Source organism: Muscardinus avellanarius (assembly GCF_963383645.1).
Source record: "Muscardinus avellanarius genome assembly, chromosome: 7".
In the NCBI taxonomy this organism is placed as follows: Eukaryota; Metazoa; Chordata; class Mammalia; order Rodentia; family Gliridae; genus Muscardinus; species Muscardinus avellanarius.
Window position 1 is genome coordinate 65,857,334 of NC_137793.1, and position 20,161 is coordinate 65,877,494.

The window sequence follows — 20,161 nt, forward strand, 5'->3', positions numbered from 1 at the left end:
TGGGGACCACAGATGTCTCTAGTTCCCTCCTCCTCTAGTTCTCTCTCTCTCTCTCTCTCTCTCTCTCTCTCTCTCTCTCTCTCTCTCTCTCTCTTACTCTCTGCTTCCGGCCACCATGACTGACTGAGAGTAGCTTTTCTCCACTATGCACCCTGCCAACATGGCTTCTGCCATAGAGCCGGCCAACCATGGACTGAACTTGTGAGCCAAATAAACCTTTGTTCCTCTAAGCTGTGCCTGTCGGTTATTTTGGTCACAGTGATGGAAAAGCTGATGAAAATAACAGGAATGGGAGTGATGTACCTCATCCACCCTCCATGAGAACCTGGCATCAGGGCAGACTACAGAGGGGACCACTCACATGAGGTATCACATCAGCTGCCAATATATGGCCAACATGGAGCCTCTCCCTTTGATCAGAAACAAAGAACCAAAAACACTAAGACCAGGCCTTGAGGACTCAGCAGCCATAGTGCAGCATACCCTTCTCTGGCTTATAGGGACCGCCAGCTTGACTTATGCTTTATCTCAAGACCTCCGAAGCCTCAACAACCTTGCGGGTATGGCAACAGAGTCAGGGCAACTGTACAAGTGTGTTCTTTGCTCATCCCACCATCACGATCCTTGGCCTCCTTGACAAGTCCTGGGTGGCCTTCAGTGACACCACCTTCCATCATCAGAACCTGCTACTTACCGCATGAACAGGGTTGCACTGGTCTATGGGGCTCTTAAAATCTGTCCTTAGCTCATCAAAGGCAATGATCTGAAATAGAACAGACAGAACCAGGATGTTAGTTCACAGGCAAACCAATGCACATCTGAGAGACTTCCTGGAGATTCACTTCAAAATAATATGGGAGGAAGGAAGAAGACCCAGGTGACATGAGACTGGCCCAGAGTTGGTTGCTGTCAAAAATGGTGACAGGTACATGGGGTTGATTATCTCTTTTTGTCTCCATATTTGTTTAAAATTTTCCAAATAGTTTTTTTAAAGGTATTTACAAAGATGTAGAGAAGCCAAGCACAGTGGCAGATACCTATAATCCCAGTACTTAGGAGGCTGAGACAGAAGGATCACGGGTTCAAAGCCAGCCTCATTAATTTAGTGATACCCTCAGCAACTTAGTGAGATCCTGTTTAAAAGTGAAAAAGAGCCAGGCGTAGTGGCGCACGCTTGTAATCCCAGTACTTGGGAGGCTGAGACAGAAGGATGGTGCAGGTTCGAAGCCAGCCTCAGCTACTTAGTGAGGCTCTCAGCAACTTAGTGAGACCCTGTTTCCAAATAAAATATAAAATAAGTCTAGTAGTGTAGCCTGGGGGTAGAAGGCCCTAAGTCCCACCCCCAGTACCAATAAATAAATAAATAAATAAATAAATAAATGTGAAAAACGAAAGGGCTGGAGTGTATCTCAGGGTTGAAGGTCCCTGGGTTTATCCCTAGTACCAAACAAATAAATATATAAATAAAAATAAAAAATAGCAGGGCATGGTGGCACATGCTTGTAATCCCCGTGCCTGGGAGGCAGAGACAGGACGATCACACAGGTTCGAAGCCAGCCTCGCTGGCTTAAGAGACCATTTCCAAATAAAATATTTTTTAAAAATAGGTCTGGGAGAGTAGCCCAGATGTAGAAGGCCCCTGGGTTCTATCCCCAGTACCACCAAAAATAAAAAATAAAAAAATAAAAATAAATAAGGCTGGAATGTAGCTCAGAGGCAGAATGCCTCTGAGTTCAATATCCCCAGTACCACTAAAAGAAAAAAAAAAGATACAGAAGAACTCTACTATGGTGAATACAGATTGGGATTTACATAAAGGGACAAAAATTTTAAACTTCAGAACCAGTGCTTTCAGTTTCTTCCCTCCCTCCTGGGAAGGGCTGGTGTGTGTGTGTGTGTGTTTGCGCGCACACGCGCACAGAGATGCTGGTTGAATATAAATGGATAGAAGTCAGAGAAAGGGGAGAGAAGCGGTGTAACAGAGTTGACAAGAGAAATAACCACATCTCTAGTATTCAGCTCCTTCTCCATCCACAGGTTACAGCTTGGTCCTTTGGACTTGGTGCTAAGGTTCATTCTGGACAATGCCTTGAAGTTCCCCTGACCCATATATCTGGAGGGGGAAATGGTGGAGGTGACCTCCTCCACTCTAGACTGAGGCGTGGCCCAGCCCCAAAAAGCGCCGAGTGGTGAAGGCTCTAGAGCTTATGTCCTCACCTCAACCACCTTGTCTGCTGCAGGGGAACTAATGACAGAGCAAAGCAGTACCTTCCAGGACAATGCCCCCTCTGAGGATGTCCAGACCTTAAGTACTCTCAGCAAATCTCTCTACTGCTAGAGTTTGGACCTGGAGTGTCCCAGCAAAGGCCCACAGACTACATGCTGGGTCCTCAGCCTGTGGTACTATGGAAGGTGGTATTATAGGAGGCGGGGCCTAGTGGGAGGAAGTGAGGTCATTGGGTGAACCCTTGAAGGGGATACTAGAGCCCCCACCCCCTTCCTGCTTGTTTTGTTGTTGTTTGTTTGCTGGGGGTGTTTTCCTTCATTTTTCCTGGCCACCATCAGATGAACAGGTCTTCTCCACCATGATGTACTGTGCTGCCACAGGTCTAAAACAACAGACCAATTAACCATGCACTGAAACTTTTGAAACTGTGAGCTAAACTAACCTTTCCTCTTCAAGTTGTTTATCTCAGGTATTTTGTAACAGTGAGAGAAAGCCAACTAACACCTACTGACCATAAATGGACATAACCAACTTCCCGCTGAGCTATATCCCAGGGATCCCTGAATATAAGGCAGAACCACCGAAGAAGGAATGCGGCTCAGCAGCCTGAATGTCCCCAACCCAGCAACATGAGGCTGAGGGTATCAAGTGAGTGCACACACTGCCCTCTGTAAAGCAGTCACAAGTCATCCTGATTAAAACACTTCGACAGAATAAGAGGAAAATGTCAACATAACTTGTATAAAAGGGACATATTTCTCTGTCATCCCTTGCTGGATAGTAAATTATTATCCTGTATTCAAGCCCCTTAGTAACAAAAAAAAAAACTCACCACTTACTGAGGATGCTCATTCCATCCATTTCTAGCTCTCTCAAATTAATCATCATCTTTATTGAGCAGACATATGACTCCCTGAAGCTTCCACCCACAGAAAAATCCAAGGTCAGCAAGCTACAGTCTGCAAGTAAAATCCAGCCTGCAGCCCACTTCTCTATAACCTGTGAGCTAAGAATGGTTTGTACATTTTTAAAGAGTTAAAAATAAAAAGGAAAAGATTTTGTGACATGTGCAAACCATATTAAATTCAAATTTCAGTGCTCATAGTTAAAGCTTCCTCAGAACTCAGCCACATCTTTTTTTTTAATCTATACTGTGTCTGCATTGCAATGGTAGAGTTAAGACGGTTATAACCTGCAAAGCCCAAAAGTACTTGCTATCTTGCCTTTTAGAGAAAAAGCTTGCTGACTCCTCATCTATTCTTTTATTTGCCCTCTAAAGCTGCACTAAACTATACAGTAGCCACTAGCCACATGTGGCTACCTAAATTTAAATTTGTAAAATTAAAGTTCAATTAAAAATTCAGTTTGTAGCTGGCCATGGTGGCACACGCTTGTAATCCCAGCATTCGGGAGGCTGAGCCAGGAGGATTTCAGGGTTGCAGCCAGCCTCCGCTACTTAGTGAGGCTCTCCACAACTTAGTGAGACCCTGTTTCAAGATAAAGAATAGCCGGGCATGGTGGCACACACTTGTAATCCCCGCACTTGGGAGGTGGAGACAGGAGGCTCGTGTAGGTCCGAAGCCAGCCGCGCTGGCTTAAGAGACCCTGTTTCCAAATAAAAATATAAAAATAGGTCTGGGAGTGTAGCCCGGAGGTAGAAGGGCTTCCAGGAACCCCAGTCCCACCAGGAAGGAAGGAAAGAAAGAGGAGGGAGGGAGGGAGGGAGGGAGGGAGGGAGGGAGGGAGGGAAAATAAGGCTGAAGGTGTAGCTCAGACATAGAATGCCCCTGGGTTCAATCCCCAGTACCACACACACACAAAAAAAAATTCAGTTTGTCATCATATTTTTTTTTTTGGTGATACTGGGGTTTCTGGAAACCCTTCTACCTCCAGGCTACACTCCCAGACCTATTTTTATACTTTTTTTAAATTTGGAAACAGGGTTTCCCAAGCCAGCGCGGCTGGCATTGAACCTGCGTTATCCTCCTGTCTCCGCCTCCCAGCGCGGGGAATATAAGCGTGAGCCACCATGCCTGGCTTGTCATCACATTTTAATCATCAAAAAACACACCTGTCTTATAGCACAGCTATAAACATTTCTATCACCACAGAATATTCTCTTGGACAGAACTTTAGAGGCACAGAGACTGGATCAAATCACTCTTCCACAAAGAACTTCTTTTATGTACTCTCAACCACTGTGCCAGAACAACTTTCTTTCCCAAGCTAAATCTCCCCAACCTTGACACAAGCTGGTGCCAAACTGCCTCATTGTGCCAACTGTCCTCCACTGACATAACAAGTTGAAAATGTCCCTACAAAAATATGACTGTCAGATCCATATCCCAGGTGAGGTCGGCGGCTTAGGGCATAGGTGCCACTCACCTCTCTGCTCTGCAACCTATGCCTCTGCTAGGGCAGCCTGACAGTATTCACGTTTTTGTGGCTACATCACATACCTGGCTTTATACCAAATGTGTACTACTTAAAAATCTTTTTCATGTGTTTCTATTCAATCCAGGCCACCTGATTCTGTATGAGCATTGTTAGATTCAGGGCCTAAGAGCAGAAAGTGATTTTTATCCCTATTCATTCCTCCCTATTCAGTCTGGCCCACTAGCCCAGTCTTAGGAGACACAATCTGTCTTCCAACTACAAATCCTAATAAGCACAATGTCTTCCCTACCCACATCCTCATCCCCCCTCAGGGCAATGTAAACTAATCAGGACCAAGGACAGGTCCTGATGCTTGTCATCCCAGCTCTTGAAAGGCTGTCATCAGTCATTTATTCAGTTAGAAGACAGTCCACCATATTTTAATCCAGTCACTAAAAGGAGATTTCTGAACAGCTGAGTTCTATAACTGCTAGTGTGCGACATATAAGTTCCCCCAAAGAGGCTAGGAGCCATGTCATATCTGGAGCTGAAGACACACCTGGGCTATTCATGTCCCCAATCCCGTATCTGTGCCCATGTTCCTGTTAGATTGCAGGCAGGTAGGTCTGGAATAACTGGAACAAAGGTAATTGGTGCTTAAAGCAGGAGAGATGCTGCTGGGGATTCTGAGCTGCTCAGCCAGGCTGGACACAGGCAATCACTATCTCAGCTCCTTACTGAGAAGAAGGGTGAAGGGAAGGTCCAGAAGTGTAGCTTACACTTGGCTCCATCAGATAAAAGGGACTTCCTGGATGCTTTCTGATGATGGTGATGCTGCCCTGCAAGATAAAGGCTTTCAGCATCACACCCCAGTGTCCATCACCAACGTATCCATCCATTCACTCGACAAGTATCTTTTACACACAGGCACTGGGTTAGCCACCAAAGACACAAAAATCCACAAGACATAGTTTCTGTCCTCATCAAGTTCCTGGTCTAGAAAGGGAGACAAGCATGTAAACAGATCATTAGATAACAACCTGATAAGGGCTATTAATCACAATCATTATAACAGCTGCCATTTATCACATGCGCACTATAGCATGTGATAAATGGTTTTTATCACTTCTTCCTTTGGCCACCCCATTAGATAGATTCTATTGTTACCTCTGATTTGGAGATGAAGAAGTTGAGGCCAAAGTGGTTGAATGACTTGCCCGGTGTTGTGCTTGGATATTAGGATTCAAACCAGGCCTGCCTGACACTAAAGCCTAAGCAGTTACCATTACAGCATTACCAGCCTCAAGCATCACCAGCCTCAAGACATATAAAGAGAAAGAAATAAGGACTCTCAGGACACTCAAAAGAAGGAACACCGGACCCTGTGGAGACAAAGCACAGCTTCCCAGAAGAAATAAGACTGCGGTTATCTCTGCTTGCACTGGTTATAAATAGACTCTCAGTCCCAACCTCCTGACCTGTGTCTGAGGACAGCAGCACAATGGAGCATAATAGGTCTGCAGCATGGGGGACAGAGCACGAGTGTAAGAAGCGCCTGCCTCGAGCCAGGGCCATCAAGGAGTGAGTGGTGCAATTTAACTCAGCCGCTCACACAGTCCAGCTTCTCCACGTGCCCTTCTGGACTCCACTGCACCATGTAGCCCAGCTCCTGGTGGTATTAGGTGACCTTGGACTGCTGACCAATGATCAAATCACTTTGAATCTCACTTTTATGATTTTCATGTATTTTTGAAGCTAATACAATATAATTCATTCTTTTGGTGAAAAAAAAAATCTTTACAATTGCATAGAATAATGAGAACGCCTCCACAATCAAGATACAGAATGTTCTATCACTCCCGAAAGTCCCTCCTGTTGCCCCTTTGAAGTCAACTCCTCTCTCATCCCTAACTCCCAACTCCCTTCCCCAGGAAACACTACTCTGTTCTCCATCTCTACAGTTTTGCCTTTTTCAGAAAGTCACATAAATGGAATCATGCAGTATGTAGACCTTTGAGACTGTTTTCTTTCACTTAACATAATGTATATAAGATTCTGGCACTTTGTTGCTTATATCAATGGTTTTATTTCTTTTCATTGCTGAATAGTATATTATTCCACTATACTACAGGTTGTCCATTAATTCACCCATTAGAGGACATTTAGGATGTTTTTAGATGTTGACAATTATAAATAAATCTGTCGTAAATATGTTCATAGGGTCTTTTGTCTAAACTTGAGGGGTTTTTACTTCCTTGTGTAAATAGGAGGGAGATTACTGGATAATGGCAAGTGTGTGTTTAAATTTCTAAGAAGCCAACGAATTCTCTTCCAAAGTGGCTGCACTACTTTGCATTCCCACAAGCAACATATGTGAGCTCCAGTTGTTCCTCATCTTAGCCAAAAATTATCATCAGGGGGTGTTAGCCATTCCAATAGGTATATAGAATTATCTTAAGGTAGTTAAATTTGCATTTCATCAGTGACTAATGATGCTGAGCGTCTTTTCATTGGTTTTGTTGCCATCTATGTATCTTCTCCAGTGAAATATGTGGTCAAATTATTTGCCTTATTTTTTTTTTTTTTTTGGTGGTACTGGGGTTCCTGGAAGCCCTTGTACCTCCGGGCTACACTCCCAGACCTATTTTTACATTTTTATTTGGAAACAGGGTCTCCTAAGCCAGCGCGCGGGGCTGGCTTCGAACCTGCGCGATCCTCCTGTTTCTGCCTCCCAAGCGCGGGGATTACAAGCGTGTGCCACCACGCCCGGCTATTTGCCTTATTTTTTAAAATTTTTAGCTATTTTCTTATGATTTTGGAGAAGTTTTTGTATCTGTTTTGGCTATAAGTCCTTTGTACAATAATTAACTAGCAAATATTTTCTTCTATTTTGTGGCTATCCTTTTATTGTTTTTTGTGATACTGGGGATAGAACCCAAGGGCTTTTCTACCTCCAGGCTATACTCCCAGTCCTATTTTATACTTTATTTGGAAACAGGGTCTCACTAAGTTGCTGAGAGCCTCACTCAGTAACTGAGGCTGGCTTCCAACCTGTGCGATGCTCCTGTCTCAGCCTCCCAAGAGCTGGGATTACAAGCATGTGCCACCACGCCCGGCATTATCTTTTTATTATTTCTAAATATACTTTTATTGGTGTATTGTACCATACGACATATTGAGATTTAGTGTGATAGAAACACAGGACCCTGTATGTTTACCTCCATAACCTGCCCCACTCCTTTTCCCTCCCTGTCCATTATATAGAAATTGGTATTGATAACTTCACAAATATATACAAGATGGAACTATTTCCTTTATCACTTCTACCCTTTGCCCTCCCCAAATCTCCATCCATTAGTCTACTGCTCTCTCCCCTCACTGATCCCAATTCTTTTTTGTTTACCTGTTTCTCTCTAGCTTCTACATATGAGAGAAAACTTATGACCCTCACTTTCTGAGACTGCCTGATCTCACTTAGCATAATAGTCTCTAGTTCCAGCCATTTTCCTGTAAATAATATAATTTTGGTCTTCATTTATAACTAAGTAAAATTCCATTGTGTGTATATACCACAGTTTCATAAACCATTCATCTGCTGGTGGACACCTAGGCTTGTTCCATAGTTTGGCTATTGTGAATTATGCTGCTATAAAAAGAGATATTTATGTATCACTACAGTATTCTGACTTCAATTACTTTGGAAAAATACCCAGGAGTGCTATGGCTGGATCCTATGGTGGTTCCATTACAAGTTTTCTGAGGAATCTCCACACTGATTTCCATAGTGGCTACAGTAATTTGCAAACTCACCACCAGTGTATAAGGGTTCCTTTTTCCCCACAGCCTCACTAGCACTTATTATTGTTTGAATTCTTGATGACTGCAATTCCAACTGGGGATAGATGGAATCAGTGTATTTTGCTCTGCATTTCTCTAATTGCTAATGATGTTGAACATTTTTTCATGTATTTATTAGCCATTTGTATTTCTTCCTTTGAGAAGTATCTATTCAGCTTTAGGTGTCCATTTATTGGGGTTTTTTAGTGCTACTTTTTAAACATTTCTTTGTATATTCTAGATATTAGTTTTCTATCAGAGAAGTAGCTGGAAAAGATTTTCTCCCATTCTGTAGGCTCTCTCTTCAGACTCTTGATTGTTTCTTTTGCTGCACAAAAGCTTATAAATTTAATGCTATCCCATTTGTTGGCCCTCATTTTTATTTCCTAAGCTTCGGAGGTCTTAACAGTATGTTTCTCAGAGCAAAAGATTTTCATTCTGACACATCAATTTATCAATTTTTCTTTCATGGATTATACATTGGTATTGGACTTAAGAACTCTTTTGTACCTAAGAACTCCTAAGATCACAAATACGTTTTTCTTTGTGGGAAGAGTTAACCTACAGGATTGATTGATTGATTGATTGATTGGCACTGGGAATTGAACCCAGAAGCATTCTACCTCCAAGCTATACCCCTAGCCCGATTTTATTTCTTATTTGGAAACAGGGTCTCACTAGGTTGCTGAGAGCCTCACAAAGTTACCAAGGCTGGCCTGAACCCATCATCCTCCTGTCTCAACCTCCCAAGCACTGGGGTTACAAGCATGGACCACCACGCCTGGCTCAAATTTAACTTCTTTAATAGATTTAGGACTATTCTGGTTTTATATTTCCTATTACATGAGCTTTAATTCTTTATGGCTTCAAGGCCCATTTCATCAGAATTGTCAAATGTACGGGTTTCATCAGCCCTGCCTCATTTTTGTTCGGCCTTCGTCCTAGAGCATCTGTCCTGCTTTCTTTTGAGGCTCAGGCTTGCCTAAGCACTGGAAGGGCTGGAAGCGCCAGCAGCAGAAAAGTGGGAACAAAGCAAGAGAAACAGTTTCCAAGATGCTGGCTGGCTGCATTGTGTAGGACCCATCTGGGGCTCAGCCAGCCTGAGAACCTGGGGCAAAGGTGAGGCTCTGGGGCAGAAATCAGAGGTCTTATAACAGCCGCTGCAAGATGGAGGGAGGAAAAATAGGGCAGACACCAGAACCTGATGGAGCGCTGAGCTGGATGCTCAGAGAGAGACAGAACCAGGAGCCTACGGAAAATCGCAGAGAGAAAATAAAGAGCCAAAGGTCACTACGTGCAGAGAAACACACCAGAAGTTGTGTCTACAATATTGGCTATCCGTGCCACCACCAGGCTTAGACTAACATACCTCCAAAGGCCTTAACCCAACCTTCCAGACTATTCTACCCCCACTTACACACAGAAGATCATAATCAGTCACAGTGAGGGGCCTCACCAAGAACCAGAGAAAGGTCAGTCACTGCTCGAGTCTGCCCTAAGTCTAGACTGCTTCTATCTCAACCAGCCGAAACATCAGCAGGGGAGGCAACCCAGATCCAGTTCAATGGCCAGGGAATTGTGGAAACCTTCTATAAAGCATCACAGAATGCTCATTTCTTACATCTTAGCATTTACAATCAGGAGTCAAAAATAATCACCTCCCTTGTCTGAAATAGTTAATTTGCTAAAAGTAGTTATGCTGTATCATGGCAAAAATCTTCCTGGAAGATGAAGAAATGAATGAAATCTCCACTTCCATTAGCTAATGAGTCTCAGGGTGCCCCATCAGAGTTTGGGGAAGCAACTCTCCCTGGGACCCTCTCTTTGTGTCGCCACAATGTCTCCCTATTTGGGAAAGATCTTACCTAGTTGAAGTCTCTCTATCTTACACTCGTACTGTATTGTCATATGGAAATAGTGTGAGCTGCACCAGAACTCCATGGTCTGCATAGGAACTTTTGTACAGTTCAAGAAAGGAAACCAAGACCCAGCCAGAGCATTTAAATAGCATCCTCTATATTGCATGGTAAGTGAGGTAAGTATAGCTCAAATGGACTCAGACCCCTACATCCTGAATCAGTCCTCCATCTGGCCCACTGTGCCACCCCTGTGACTTGAAAGGAGTAAAAAAAGTGTTGAAGCCATGCATTTGCTGCACACCTGTAATTCCAGTACGTGGGAGGCTGAGACAGGAGGTTTACAGGTTCAACAACTTTTGAAACCCTATTTCAAAAATAGAAAATAGGAGGACTTCCAGGAAGATGGCAACAGAGGAAAGCGGGGCTTACGAGCCCCGCTAACAGCCAATCTCCATTACCACAAAATCAGCGCCTTTCATAGCCAGAAAACACCATCATCAGAGAAACAAAAAATGTAATTACAAGGGACAGAGAAAAAGAGGGCTGGAAAAACGAGACACCAGAAAGAAAACAGACCGCAGTGCTGCGGGTGGAGCCGCGGCACGGAACGGCGCGGGCGCCATCTTTTCTTGCAGCACCAGGCCCCAAGAGGAGGGAGACTCAGAACGGAGCCCAGAGCCCCAGAGGAGATACATTGGCCTCACGCCCGAGGACGCAGCAGCAGCGCCTTCATGGTCACTGGACAGCACCAGACCAATGCACTCAATAGCCCACCAGACTCCAGAGAGGAGCAGCAGACAGCGAGCCAAGGTGAGCTGCTACGGATCAGCCGGGAGGAATTCGGCAGATTTCTCGGTGCAGGGAGTATCTAATGCTCCCAGAGGCTGGGCTCAGCACACCCTGCAGAGACTCAGAGTGGAGCTCAAAAACAGAGAAGAAATACACCAGCCTCACGGCCGAGGGCGTGACAGCGGCACCATATTGCCACCAGCGACAGCAGCAGTGAATTCACCGAGTCCACTACAGCTCCATCTGCGCACTCAACAACAGTGAGTCAAATTGCGGGCCCTGGAGAAAAAATCCCAGTACTGTACTCCCAGGGACTTGACCCAGTGGGGGAGTGGCGGTGGCAGAGATATCACACCATACGAGAACGCCCAACCTGGCACCCCCGATGGTCTAAAGCAGCCTCGATTGACTCCCTGTATCTGAGACTCTGCGATATAACCCAGTAAAGGAGTAGTGGGGACCGAGATACCACAGACTTGAGATCCAGAGCACCTTAAGTGAAGTCGTAGTTACCCAAGGGAAGAACCCAGAGAAGGCACAAACTTCCGAAATCATGGGAAAGAAGAATAACAATGGAGCAATGAATGCCCACAACCCCACAACATCAGAACCCAATAAAACAGAAATTCAGAGATTTCTAGAAGATCAAATGAGGAAAATAACTGTAGAAATAATAGAGGTGTTTTGAAAAGAATTCAGAGAGAGCCAAAAAGAGATAAAGGATGCAATTAATGAAGTAAAGGCCTCAATTCAAAGTACAAACAACCGACTAGACCACATGGAGAATAGAATCTCACTCCTAGAAGATGAGCAATCCAAAAATGAACACATAGTTTCTAATTTAGAAAAATAAATCAGACAGCAGGAATCTGACATTGAAGAAATATGGGCCCATTTTAAGAGAGCTAACCTAAGAATAATTGGACTAGAGGAGGGAAAAGAAGGTGAAACCAAAGGGATAAGTAATATCTTCAAAGAAATAATAGCAGAAAATTTTCCAAACATAGAGCAAGAGGTCAATACACAGGTCCAGGAAACTTATAGAATTCCCTTTAGACAGGATCGGAGAAGAGGATCCCCATGCCACATAATTGTCAAAATGACCAATGTGGAAGCCAAGCAGAGAATCTTAAAGGCAACAAAAGCAAAGGACAAAGTGACATTCAGAGGCAAACCAATTAGAATCACTCCAGACTTCCCAAACCAAGTCATGAGAGCCAGAAGGGCTTGGAGTAACATATTCCAAACTCTGAAAGAAAACAACTTCCAGCCAAAAATTTCCTACCCAGCAAAACTTTCTATCAAATTAGATGGGGAAATAAGAAGCTTCCATGACAAACAGAAACTGAAGGAATTTATGTCTTCAAAACCAGCACTAGAGAAAATACTCAAAGAGATTAACTACAAAGAAGAAATAGGTAACACACACCAGAACCAGAGAAACAAGATTTTCCATCCAACAGACAACTAAGATTGGTTATCTGTGGAGATTCCTTATTTATGTTAGTCTTTTACCTATCTCTAAGTTGTATTGTTTGCTTTTATTGTCTTTTATTGTCGCTAATTTTTAGGTTCTCTAGTTGGAATACTAATATACCTTCAGATATAGCATTTGGAAATATTTTATCCCATTCTATCAGTAAATTTTAACTCTGTTTACATTGTCTTTGGATACACAATATGTTTTTATTTTTTAGGGAGTTTGTTTACCCTTTTGTTGTCTGTGCCATTGAAATCATATCCAAGAAATCACTGCCAATTTCAATGTTGTGAGGTTTTATGACCCAGATTTTCTTCTAAAAGTTTATAATCTTAAGATTTATATTTAGGTCTTTTATCTATTTTGAGTTAATATTTGTATATGGGATTAGGTAAGGGTCCAATTTTATTCTTTTCCATGTAAGTATTATTTTTCAACAATATTTAGTTAAAAGATAATTATTTCCTCCACCAAATGTTCGTGGAAACCTTGTCAAAAATAACTTGACAATATATGGAAGAATGTATCTCTAGGCTTGTATTTAACTCCAATGGTTTATATATCTGCCTTTAGAACAGTACTACACTGTTTCAATTATTGTAGCTTTATATGGTTTGAAATCAGAAAATATACATCTTCTAGCTTTGTTCTTTTTCGAGATCATTTTGGGTATCTAGAGTCCATATTCCATATTAGGATAGATGTTTTCTGAAAAATAAATAAATAAATATATGATAGTTTCACCTTAAAAAAGAAAAAGAAAGAAATATTCTCTGGTAAGAAAGAAAGCAAAAAGAAATATTGAAATGTTATCTTTAAGTCATCAAAAGCTTGGTATCAGACAAATGAAACTGTTATGTGAGATTATCAACACTAATATTGGATAAATTGCTATAATACTAGATGTCAACCACTAAGCCAAGCATGGGAAGAAGGGATGGGGAGGGAACGGGGTGGGGATCGGGTAGGGGCTAACTGGGCGATGTGTGCATGTATGTCTACAAAAGTATTATTTTTATCCCACTATGATGTATGAATACAGTGCACCAATAAAAAAATTTTTAAATAAATAAAAAATTTTAAAAAAAGAAAATAGGTAGGGTGGTATAGCTCATAGGTAGGATATTCCTGGGATCGATCCCCAGTGCCAAAGAAAGTGTTGAATTACTGAAGATGCCAAAAAAAAATCTTCACTAAGCTGGGCATAGTGGCATATGCTTGTAATCCCAGTAGTTAGGAGGCTGAGACAGGAGGATCCCAGGTTTGCAGCCAGCCTCAGCTGCTTAGTAAGGCCCTCAGCAAATTAGTGAGACCCTGTATCAGAATAAAAAAATTGAAAATAGGACTGGGGGTGTATCTCTGAGGTAGAATGTCCCTGGGTTCAATCCCCAGTAAAACACACACACACACACACACACACAATGTTGACTAGATGTCCACGAAGTACTTGGCACTGCTCTGGGCTTCAGAATACAGTAATGAGGGAAAAAATTAAGTCTCTGTCATCTTAAAGGATGTAATCAGGGACATGAATGTAGAGATGATTAACAAATAGATTATAAAAATATCAGAAAAGGGTAAGTTATGTGAAAAATAGGTGATATAAAGAAATTGGAAAGGAGTAGGTGATTGTATTAGTCAGCTTTCCAACTCTATGACAAAATATCTAAGAAAAGCAACTTGAGGAAGAAAGGATCTTTTGTTCATGGTTTCACATATTTCATTCCATGAAGTCCACTGACTTCGTTGCTATGAGCCTGTGGTGAGAAAGAATATCATGGTAAAGAGCGTGAAAGAGAGCTTCTTGCCTCACGGAAGCTGGAAGCAGAGAAAGAGACAGAAAGATAGAAAAGGGCCAAGGAAGCCGGGCATAGTGGCTCACACTTGTAATGCCAGCATTCAGGAGGCTGAGACCAGAGGATCGCGGTTCACGGACAGCCTCAGCTACTACTTAGTGAGGCCCTCTGCAACTTAGTGAGACCCTGTTTCAAATAAAGAATAAAAAATAGAGCAGGGGGTGTACCTTGGTGGTCAAATGCCCCTGGGTTCCAACCCCAGACCTGCAAAAAAAAAAAAAAAGAAAGAAAAGGGCCAAGGACACGCCGCCAGTAATCTACTTCCTCCAACTAGCCCACTTCCTGAAGTTTCCACCACTTCCCAATAGTCCAGTGATGAACCCCTCTATGGAGGAATCCATTGACGCGGTCAGAGCCCGCATGACCAATCACTTCCTAACGTCCTGCCCCTGGACATGGCTGCAGTGGGGACCAAGACCTTAACACAGGTGCCTTTGGAAGACATTCTAGAGCCAACTAAAACAGTGATCAAGAAAGGTCCCTCTATGGAGGTATCATTTAAACTGAGAGATCAGAGAGACCAGGATGCCAGACATGGGAAGGCCTGGGGAAGAAAGTTCCAGAGAAGGAAGCTACCCTGTAGACACCCAAAGTGGGGAATGAGCTTGGAATATGTGGAAGGCTAACACAGTTGAAGCGCAGTGAGGAAGACAGTCAGTGGTAAGAGATGGGTCAAGGCCTTGCCAGCAGCTCCCCCAGGGTGGAATGCATCTAGCTGCAACTCCCCAAATAGACGAGAATGGCAAGGAACTGTTGAGCCCCATCTACTCCATCACTGGTTATGAGGCCCTTCATGACTTACAGGGCCAAGTGCATGTGCTGCTTGTGATCCATGTGACATGGATGCAACCAAGGGGACATTGCTGATATAGATCAATAAGTATGAAACCAGTATCAATTGACCAGACTCAGAAACAGGTGTTAAGTGATGACTTTCACCTAATTGAAAACAAAGTGTTTAGAGGCCATATTAAAAAAAAAAAAATCAAGGATCAAGCCCAGAAAGCAGAGCATACATTTGGGTTAACCCACCCACCAACTGGGACTGTGGAAAGCTATCAAAATTATTTTCTAATGGATGGGCCTATGCCCTAATCCCCCCCACACACACAAGAAACTCTGCCTGGAGGCCAGCCATCAATAGGGACTCAATTATACATTGATTTACCTTGTCTGCATTCAGACTTCCAGCCACTTTGGGGCCACCTCGGATAGACCCTTCTCCCTAAATTTCTCCATGTTGTAGACTAAATAGTGACCCTCAAAAACCATGTCTGCCTGGAAGCTCAGAATGTGATCTTACTTAGAATCTTTGCTGATATAATTAGAAAAGATGAGGTCATACTAGACCAGGGCCCTCATTGGATGTGCCTCAGGGCCCTAAATCCAATGACAGTGTCCTTGTAAGAGACAGAAAATGACACATAGGAAGCCATGTGAAGATGGAGAGACTGGAGTGACCAGGAACCCCTCTTGCTAGCAAGAAGCCAGCTAGCAAGGATTCACCCCAGGATGTGGCCCTCCATCACCTGGGCTTCAGCTGTCTGGCCTGAAGAGCTTGAGGGTAAAAGTTCCTATCATTCTTATCTCCTAGTGTGTAGGACTTTGTTAAGGCAGCCCTAGGAAATGAATATAGTCAACTACAAAATGTCTGAAGACAGTGCTGCTTATGATCTGTGGCTTTCAGTGCTACCTGAGGATGAGAGTGTCAAAGAAGAAAACAGAAGCATTTCTGACCCAAAGCAAACACCTGGCCAAGGAAGCTTTCATAGTCACCTCGGGCTTCCTGTAAGTCCCCAAACCCCACACTCAGATGATTCTAATACAGAAGTCCTTCGTTGCTTCTTGTGTCATGTCCCAATGACCGGCACCTTCAAACCCCAGCCTGTGCCTGAGATCCCTGGGATGGAGTCATTTTATGGGCTTCTATACATATATGGCTCATGTTTAGTTTAATTTGAGTGTGAAACTCGTACACCCATAAGACTTACCGTTGCATTGTTCATTGATTCTAACCTGCTACAGGCAAGAATCTGCTCATCACCTTGTGCCCCCAAGAAGAACATGCAACATTGAATCTAAACTTGAAAGGCCTCTCTGGACCTCTACCTGGGTACCAGGAACTTAGGATCCTTCCTCAGCCACCAAGGACTATGTAATATGTAAAAACATTCATGGTCTGATCCTCTCTGCCCACTGCCCATGGCCCCTTTCCTGATAGAACAATGCTGTAAGTCAGGGCATGATCGAAACTTTCTGAATTACCTCTGTGTGTATAATCTTATGCTCATTTTATGTAACATCCTAAACAGAAGCAACACCCACTTCCCAAAGGAAGCATCGAGGAGAACGAGCCGAGCGATCATTAGGAATGTGCAAGGCCCCCCAGCTGAAGGGGCCGAGCAGGACCAGCACTCACTTTCTCTTCTCCCTTGGCTTTCTCTGCTGGCCACAGAGAGAGTCTTGCCTATCTTTATAAGGGGAGTGAGGAGCCTTTATAAGTGTGTCCATTAGTCTGGGTACTGTGCTGGGCATGACACTGTGGGGTTAGCACCAGAGTCCTGCCTTATAAAGCCTCCTAAACAAAGAAACTGTTTGCTTAGCCCTAAATGATAAGAGCCTAACAAAGAAAACTTCTAGCTAGTACAGAGGCTCTGGGTCTGGTTCTAACCCTGCTCCATTTCACCTCTGTATTGATCAAGGTTCTCCAAAGAGACAGAATCGATGGTGTGTATATATGCAGAAGAAGGTTTGTTTTAAGTAATTGGCTCAAGTGATTATGAAGGCTGAGGAATCCAAAATCTGCAGTCCAAGTCCAAAGGCCATCTGCTGGCAGAATTCTCTCTTGTCTTTCATTCTGTTCTGGCCTTCAACCAAGTGAGTGAAGCCTGCCCACATTAGGGAAGGCAATCAAATTTACTCAAAGTTCACTAATTTAAATGTTAATCTCATCCAAAAAACCTTCACAGAAACATCCAGAATAATGTTTGACCACATACTTGGGTGCGTGGCCAAGTCAAGTTGACACACAAAATTGAACATCACAGCCCTCTAATGCCAGAACAGAGAAGGTTCAGCACAGTTAGAGGAGCATTATAGAGTAACAGTCCTGAAGGGTCCCTTCTCCAGTGAGAATTTATCATAAATTTTGGCATACATCATGGAAGAAAACTGCCTTAAGTCAAGAAAAGTATGTGACCAGCCTCTTCCATTTAGGGACAAAATACCTAGACCAGAGAAGAGAGGGACCTATACTGACCTCCTCCCCACTCTGCACACAGGCAGCTTGTCACATCAAAAGCACTGTCACATCAAGAGCAGGGACCCACTATGCTGTGGGCTGCCCGGAAGGGGGCTCCACAAAGGATGGTACAGGGCCGGTTCCCAGCCAGAGTCTATGGCTCAGCACCCCTTGGACTCTGCAGGGGAGAGCCACTAGTCAGGGAGAAGATAAAACAGCCAGCTCCCCACAACTGACCTCCCCACCAATACCCCATGTCTGGCCCCAGTCCCGTCATCTTCTTATGCCACCACCTTCCTAAGTTCTCCATACCCAGCAGCCCCTCCAGCACATGGCCCACCCCTCCTCACACCATCACAAGAGGAACCACCCTTGACTCCTAGAGGGTGTAAGCCTGGAGGGATCATTGTTGAGTCTCAACCCTGAGGGTTGCTGGCTGTGTGGCCTTGAGCATGGCAGTTCTCCAAGCTGCCCCTATCTATAACATGGAAATAATAATTGTCCCTCCTGCGGTGGTGGCTCACACTTATAATCCCAGCATTTGGGAGGCTGAGACTGGAGGATCGTGGCTCATGGCTAGCCTCAGCTACTTGGTGAGGCCCTTTGCAATTCAGTGAGATCCTGTTTCAAAATAAAGAATAAAAAATAGAGCTGGTGGTGTAGCTCGGGGTAGAATGCCCCTGGGTTCCATCCCCAGTACCTTTAAAATAAATAAATAAATAAATAAATAAATAAATAAATAAGGAACTATATGTGCTACCCATCAAGGGGGGGTGATCAAAGCAACAAAAGAAACAGGCAGAAAGGAGACAAACAGGGAAGGAAAGAGAGTCCATAGCTTTCAATCTAAAAAGTCCATTATCACTTCCCCCAAGCCCCTGTGCGCACAGCCTGGACTCCATGCTGCTGGCCATGACCACTGAGTGGCTGGCAGTGGCAGGAGCATCCAGAAGCCTCAGTCCCCTGTGGAAAACAACTTTCAAACTCCCCAGCCTCATAGCAGCACTTGGGACAGCCATATGGGCCAGGCTTGCTCAGGTCAGGACTCTGGAAACAACCAGACCACCTGCTCTGAGCTCCACAGTCAAAGGAATCAAGCGCATGCGTTCACCACTGGCCCACCCTGTTTGCTCACCATTTATAAAGTTTCTATCAAAGAAAACCATCCAAGGAGGCTGTTCTCTCATGCTCTAGAGGTGGCCCACATTCCCCCTGCACTGTGTATGTCTTGCTTTCTTAAATAAGCCGGTCTGTAGCTCTACTCTTCATCTTAGAAACTCTTTGCCAACTGGTGTCTGCACCAGGTCACCTACCTCAGCTGGCTGCAGAGTGTGTGAGACGTGGAGGCGCAGACTACCCGGCAGAATACAGATAAACAAAGGCCCTTGCTGGCTCGCGTCACCAGGGCCGCAGAACAGGATGGGCGTGCCCGTGGGCCAGAGGTCTCCTCTGGAATCCAGTCTCCACCTCTATGGTGTGTACGACTGGAAGCAAATTGTGTGTGGAGGTGGGAGAGGATACAGGAGATTGAACCCAGGGGCATTCCACCTCTGAGCCCCACCAGTCTTTTTTGGTTTTTATTTCTTAATAGGGTCTTGCTAAGTTACTGTGAGCTGGCCTGGAATCTGCAATCCTCCTGCCTCAGCCTCCTAGTACTGGTAGTAGGAGCATGAGCTACCACACCTGGCTGAACAAATTGTTTCACTTCTCCAAGGCTCAGTTTCCTCGGGTATCAAGAGGTGACAGTAATGGCTCCTCCTTCACGCTGTCACTGAGATAATTAAATGAAATAATGTATAAAGTGCAGTGCACAAAGGTATGTAACAATACACACTGATTGCTACTTTTTCTTCTTCTTCTTTTTTTTTTTTTTTTTTGTACTGGGGATTGAACCCAGGGGCATTCTACCTCTGAGCTACACCCCCAGCTCGATTTTTTTTATTCTTTATTTTGAAACAGGGTCTCACAAAATTGCAAATTGTCTCCCTAAGTAGCTGAGGCTGTCCTCGTACTGTGATCCTCCTGTCTCAGCCTCCCAAATGATGGAATTACAAGTGTGTGCCACCACACCCAGCTTGTTTGCTACTTTTTTAACAGTAGTTATTATGGTCATACAGATGCTTTGGCCCCACCCCTCCACTCCCCCTCTCCAGCCTCAGTACAGTCATTGGTATCACACCAGCTGAACCCAGTAGAACAGTCATTGTGGGAAATGGGGTAAGTGCCAAGAGCAGAGCTACTCTGAAGATACAGATGGGTGAGAACGTCAGACACCCTGTTCCAGGTGAGAGCCTGAGCGATGGCACCGGATGGCGAATGGGGAGGCCTCGGCCACCCTGTCCCTAGATCTGAATGATGAATACAAATTGGGGACACTGAACACATTGGCTTCTGTGCCATTGTCTGAGCCAGGACTTGCAGGCACAGCTGCTTCTAACATTGCCTCCCTGGTCCCCGTCGAGTTAATAGAAAACAAAGACAACCCAGAGCCCAGCA

At 44.1% G+C, this 20,161-nt stretch overlaps 1 protein-coding gene across 3 annotated transcripts in view; it reads right to left on the reverse strand.

Moving 5' to 3' along the window:
* CNIH3 (cornichon family AMPA receptor auxiliary protein 3) overlaps positions 1-20,161 on the reverse strand; it is a gene marked incomplete at both ends in the record, with an annotated part of 122,233 nt that overhangs the window by 55,201 nt on the left and 46,871 nt on the right. For all 3 annotated transcript variants that reach the window (XM_080698295.1, XM_080698296.1, XM_080698294.1), the window contains one exon: positions 695-763. In XM_080698295.1, coding sequence (XP_080554421.1) covers positions 695-763 — 69 coding nt within the window. The remainder of the gene's footprint in view (positions 1-694; positions 764-20,161) is intronic.